This window comes from Manacus candei, unplaced genomic scaffold, assembly GCF_025592945.1.
Source record: "Manacus candei isolate 608988 ecotype Guabito, Panama unplaced genomic scaffold, ASM2559294v1 h1tg000263l, whole genome shotgun sequence".
Lineage (NCBI taxonomy): Eukaryota > Metazoa > Chordata > Aves > Passeriformes > Pipridae > Manacus > Manacus candei.
The window spans coordinates 36,890-42,889 of record NW_026138311.1 but is presented as its reverse complement, the minus strand read 5'-3'; the positions used below and the strand labels follow the sequence as shown (position 1 = coordinate 42,889).

The 6,000-nt window shown below is 54.8% G+C and overlaps 1 protein-coding gene across 1 annotated transcript in view; it reads left to right on the top strand.

Moving 5' to 3' along the window:
* Positions 1 to 614: 614 nt before the first annotated feature.
* The window catches only part of LOC127464729 (protein phosphatase 1 regulatory subunit 37-like), a 29,163-nt gene continuing 23,777 nt past the window's right edge, over positions 615 to 6,000 (top strand). Inside the window, 3 exon segments of the mRNA XM_051775195.1 lie at positions 615 to 951; positions 3,280 to 3,377; positions 4,782 to 4,827. Coding sequence (XP_051631155.1) covers positions 786 to 951; positions 3,280 to 3,377; positions 4,782 to 4,827 — 310 coding nt within the window. The 5' untranslated portion in view covers positions 615 to 785.

Below are 6,000 nucleotides of genomic sequence, written 5' to 3'. Positions count from 1 at the left end.
CGCCCCCCTCCCGCAGATTCGCCGCGGCAGATTCGCCACGGGCGCCTCTCCCTCCACGACCCCCCTCTTGACTCCCTTCCCTCCCCATCCCGCTTCCCCCCTTTCCTCCCCCTCATTCCCCCCGTCTCCCCCTCCCCAAACCCCCTTTCGCCCTTCCCCAAATCCCCCTTTCCGTGACGAATCTGCCGCCGCCCCCCCCCGCGCTCGCCCCTCTCCCCCATATTCGCCGCGGCAGATTCGCCACGAGCGCCTCTCTCTCCCTTTTTTCCCCCTTGACTCCCTTCCCTCCCCATCCCGCTTCCCTCCTTTCCTCCCCCTCATTCCCCCCGTCTCCCCCTCCCCAAACCCCCTTTTCCCCTTTCCCCAAATCCCCCTTTCCGTGACGAATCTGCCGCCGCCTCCCCCCCGCGCCCGCCCCCCCCCTCCCGCAGATTCGCCGCGGCAGATTCGCCACGGGCGCCTCTCCCTTCTCCCCCCCCTCCCTTTTCCCCCCTTCCCTCCCCATTTCCTCTCCCCCTTTTCCCCCCTCTTTTCCCTCTCATCCTTCCCTTTCCCCTTTCCCTCCCCGTATTTTTATTCCGTCTCCTCCGGCCCGCGGCGGCCCGTGACGAAAGTGCGGCGGCGGCGGCCGTGGCGCGGGGCCGTTGCGGCGGCGGCGGCGGCGGCTCCGCTCGGTGCCCGCTCGGTCCCGGCTCGGTCCCCGCTGGGTCCCCGCTCCGTGCCCGCTCCCTCGGCCGCCGGAGATGCCCCCGGGGCGGCGGTGAAGCCCCCCCCTTGTCCCTCCGATGGAGGCCGAGCCCGCGGCTCCGGGGGACGCGGCCCCGCCGCCCGCCGAGGCCTCGCCCGCGGGGCCCGACGGGCGGCTCCGGGCCGGCCACAAACGGGTCACCTTCCCCTCGGACGAGGACATCGTGTCCGGCGCCGTGGAGCCCAAGGACCCCTGGAGACACGGTGAGGGGCACAGGGCAGCGGGCAGGGGGGTTTGGGGACGGGGGGAGGGAGGGTTTGGGGTCGGGGAGGGGGGTTTGGGGTCGGGGTGAGGGAGGTTTGGGGTCGGAGTGAGGGGAATGTTTGGGGTCGGGGTGAGGGAGGGTTGGGGTCGGAGTGAGGGGAATGTTTGGGGTCGGGGAGGGAGGGTTTGGGGTCGGGGAGGGGGGTTTGGGGTCGGGGACGGGGGTTTGGGGCGGCCTGAGGGAGGGTTGGGGTCGGGGAGGGGGGTTTGGGATCGGGGAGGGGGGTTTGGGGTCGGGGAGGGAGGGTTGGGGTCGGGGTGAGGGAGGTTTGGGATCAGGGTGTGAGGAGAGGTTTGGGGTCGGGGTGAGGGAGGTTTGGGGTCGGGGTGAGGGAGGTTTGGGGTCGGGGTGAGGGAGGTTTGGGGTCGGGGAGGGGGGGTTGGGGTCGGGGAGGGGGGGTTGGGGTCGGGGAGGGAGGTTTGGGATCGGGGTGAGGGATGTTTGGGATCAGGAGGGTTGGAATGTTTGGGATCGGAGTGAGGGAGGTTTGGGGTCGGGGAGGGAGGTTTGGGATCGGGGAGGGAGGTTTGGGGTCGGGGAGGGAGGGTTGGGATCGGGGAGGGAGGGTTGGGATCGGGGTGAGGGGGGTTTGGGGTCGGGGAGGGAGGTTTGGGGTCGGGGTGAGGGAGGTTTGGGGTCGGGGTGAGGGAGGGTTGGGGTCGGGGTGAGGGAGGGTTGGGGTCGGGGTGAGGGAGGGTTGGGGTTGCGGAGGGGGGTTTGGGATCGGGGTGAGGGAGGTTTGGGGTCGGGGTGAGGGATGTTTGGGGTCGGGGTGAGGGAGGGTTGGGGTCGGGGTGAGGGAGGTTTGGGGTCGGAGTGAGGGATGTTTGGGGTCGGGGAGGGAGGGTTGGGGTCGGAGTGAGGGAGGTTTGGGATCGGGGTGAGGGGGGTTTGGGGTCGGGCAGGGAGATTTGGGGTCGGGGTGAGGGAGGTTTGGGGTCAGGGGAGTTGTAATGTTTGGGATCGGGGTGAGGGAGGTTTGGGGTCAGGGTGAGGGAGGTTTGGGGTCGGGGGGTTGGAATGTTTGGGATCGGAGTGAGGGATGTTGGGGTCTGCTTTGGAACTTCCCAAAATCCTGGGGAATCCTGGAAATCCCTGGGAATGACAAGTAGAGGGGGAAAGGGACCATAATTCCTGGAATTCTGGGGTTATCCTGATGTTTTTCCAGCCCCTTTTCCATAAATTTTTTTGGGGGGAAAGAAATCTGGGAGCAAACCCCCTCCTTCATTCCCAACCTCCCGAAATCCTGGGAAATCCCTGGAAATCCCCGGGAATGACAAGTGTGGGGGGAAAGGGACCATAATTCCTGGAATTCTGGTGTTATCCTGATGTTTTTCCTGATGTTTTTCCAGCCCCTTTTCCATAAATTTTTTGGGAAAAGAAACCTCTGGGAACAAATCCCTGCTGGGCTTCTCTGCTTTGGAACTTCCCAAAATCCTGGGGAATCCCTGGAAATCCCTGGGAATGACAAGTAGAGGGGGAAAGGGACCATAATTCCTGGAATTCTGCTGTTATCCTGACATTTTTCCTGGTGTTTTTCCAGCCCCTTTTCCCTAATTTTTTGGGGGGAAAGAAATCTGGGAGCAAACCCCCTCCTTCATTCCCAACCCCCCGAAATCCTTGGGAAATCCCTGGAAATCCCAGGGAATGACAAGTGTGGGAAGAAAGGGACTGTCATTCCCAGAATTCTGGGGTTATCCTGATGTTTTTCCAGCCCCTTTTCCCTAATTTTTTAGGGAAAGAAACCTCTGGGAACAAATCCCTGCTGGGCTTCTCTGCTTTGGAACTTCCCAAAATCCTGGGGAATCCCTGGAAATCCCTGGGAATGACAAGTGGGGGGAGAAAGGGACCATAATTCCTGGAATTCTGGTGTTATCCTGATGTTTTTCCAGCCCCTTTTCCATAATTTTTTTGGGAAAGAAACCTCTGGGAACAAACCCCCACTGGGCTCCTCCTTCATTCCCAACCTCCCGAAATCCTGGGGAATCCCTGGAAATCCCTGGGAATGACAAGTGTGGGGGGAAAGGGACCATAATTCCTGGAATTCTGCTGTTATCCTGACATTTTTCCTGGTGTTTTTCCAGCCCCTTTTCCATAAATTTTTTAGGGAAAGAAATCTGGGAGCAAACCCCCTCCTTCATTCCCAACCTCCCGAAATCCTTGGGAAATCCCTGGAAATCCCCGGGAATGACAAGTGTGGGGGGAAAGGGACCATAATTCCTGGAATTCTGGGGTTATCCCGAGGTTTTTCCCGGTTTTTTTGCAGCCCAGAACGTGACAGTGGAGGAGCTGCTGGCTGCCTACAGGCAGGCCTGCCACAAGCTGGGCTGCCGCCAGATTCCCAAACTCCTCCGGCAGATCCAGGTAATTCCAGAGGCTCGGGAATGCTGGGATGGCCCCAGGAACCTCCCCCGGGAGCCAAACACCGGGATTTCCTGGGAAAAGTCCTGTTTTCTGGGAAAATCCTCCTGGGTTTGGGAAAATCCTTCAGTTTTCTGGGGAAATCTTGCCATTTTATGGGAAAATCCTCTGATTTTCTGGGAAAATTCTTCTATTTTGTGGGAAAATCCTCCCGGTTTTGGGGAAAATCCTCCCATTTTCTGGGAAAATCCTCTTGTTTTTTGGAAAATCCTGCCATTTTCTGGGAAAATCCTTCTGTTTCCTGAGAAAATCTTCCATTTCCCAGGAAAATCCTTCTATTTCCCAGGAAAATCCTTCCATTTTCTGGGGAAATCTTTTCATTTTCTGGGGAAATCCTCCTGGTTTTGGGGAAAATCCTTCAGTTTTCTGGGAAAATCCTCCCAGTTTGGGGAAAAATCCTTCCATTTACCAGGAAAATCCTCCCATTTTATGGGAAGATCTTCCCATTTTATGGGAAAATCCTCTCATTTTATGGGAAAATCCTTCCATTTTCTGGGAAAATCCCTCTATTTACCAGGAAAATCCTCCCATTTTCTGGGGAAATCCTCCTGGTTTTGGGGAAAATCCTCCCGGTTTTGGGAAAAATCCTTCAGTTTTCTGGGAAAATCCTCCAATTTTCTGGGAAAATCCTTCTATTTACCAGGAAAATCCTCTGATTTTCTGGGAAAATCCTCTGATTTTATGGGAAAATCCTCTGATTTTATGGGAAAATCCTCCCATTTTCTGGGAAAATTCTCCCATTTTCTGGGAAAATCCTTCCATTTCCTGGGAAAATCTTCCCATTTTCTGGGAAAATCCTCCCAGTTTGGGGGAAAATCCTTCAGTTTTCTGGGAAAATCCTTCTATTTACCAGGAAAATCCTCCCATTTTCTGGGAAAATCCTACAGTTTTCTGGGAAAATCTTCCCATTTCCCAGGAAAATCCTCCCATTTTCTGGGAAAATCCTCTGATTTTATGGGAAAATCCTTCCATTTTCTGGGGAAATGTTTTCATTTTCTGGGGAAATCCTCCTGGTTTTGGGGAAAATCCTTCAGTTTTCTGGGAAAATTCTCCCATTTTCCAGGAAAATCCTTCCATTTCCTGGGAAAATCTTTCTATTTTCCAGGAAAATCCTTCCATTTTCTGGGAAAATCCATTTCCAAGCTCTTCCCTTGGGCCTGGGAGGATTTTTTTGGGATTTCTTCTGTCCCAGACAGATTTTTTTTAGGGGGATTTTTGGGATTTCCCCTTTCCCAGGCAGATTTTTTAGGGGGGATTTTTGGGATTTCCCCTTTCCCAGGCAGATTTTTTAGGGGGGATGTTTTTTTTTCCCCTCCCCTCCCTTAAATTCCCCCTTTGCTGTTCCAGGAATTCCAGGATCTGGCTCCCAGGATCGACTGCCTGGATCTCAAAGGTCAGGACCTTTCCCAACCCTTCCCATTCCCAGGTTTTTTCCTCCCCATTTTCCCACCTGGTTTTCCCACTCTGAACTCCTGGTTTTCCCACTTTTTTTTACCCCTTGAGCTCCAGTTTTTCCCTTTTTTTCCCACCCTGAATTCCAGTTTTTCCCACTTTTTCCCCCACTTTTTTCCCCCCCTGAACTCCTGTTTTTCCCACCCTGAATTCCTGTTTTTCCCACTTTTTATTCCCACCCTGAACTCCAGTTTTTCCCACTTTTTTCCCACTTTTTTCCCACCCTCAACTCCTGTTTTTCCCACCTGTTTTTCCCATTCTCTCTGGATTATTTGGATCCTTTTTCCTGCTTCTCCCCCTCCTCAATTCCTGTTTTTCCCACCTGTTTTCCCCACCCTGAACTCCTGTTTTTCCCATTATTTTTCCCACTTTTCCCCCCCTTCACCCCAGTTTTTCCCACTATTTTTCCCCCTTTCCTCCTCCCTCTGAATCCTTTGGCCCTTCCCCCTCATCTCCCCCCTCAATTCCCATTTTCCCCCCATTTCCCCCCCCCTCCTCCAGAATTCCCAGAATCCCTCCCCTCATTCCCTCATTCCCTCATTCCCAGAATCCTTCCCTCATTCCCAGAATCCCTCATTCCCTCATTCCCTCATTCCCAAATCCCTCCCTCATTCCCTCATTCCCAGAATCCCTTCCCTCATTCCCAAATCCCTCCCTCATTCCCTCATTCCCAGAATCCCTTCCCTCATTCCCAAATCCCTCCCTCATTCCCTCATTCCCAGAATCCCTTCCCTCATTCCCTTCCCTCACTCCCAGAATCCCTTCCCTCATTCCCTTCCCTCACTCCCAGAATCCCTTCCCTCATTCCCTCATTCCCAGAATCCCTCCCTCATTCCTAGAATCCCTTCCCTCATTCCCAGAATCCCTTCCCTCATTCCCTCATTCCCAGAATCCTTCCCTCATTCCCAAATCCCTCCCTCATTCCCTCATTCCCTCATTCCCTCATTCCCAGAATCCTTCCCTCATTCCCAAATCCCTCCCTCATTCCCTCATTCCCAGAATCCCTTCCCTCATTCCCAGAATCCCTCCCCTCATTCCCTTCCCTCATTCCCAAATCCCTCCCTCATTCCCTCATTCCCTCATTCCCTTCCCTCATCCCCAAATCCCTTCCCTC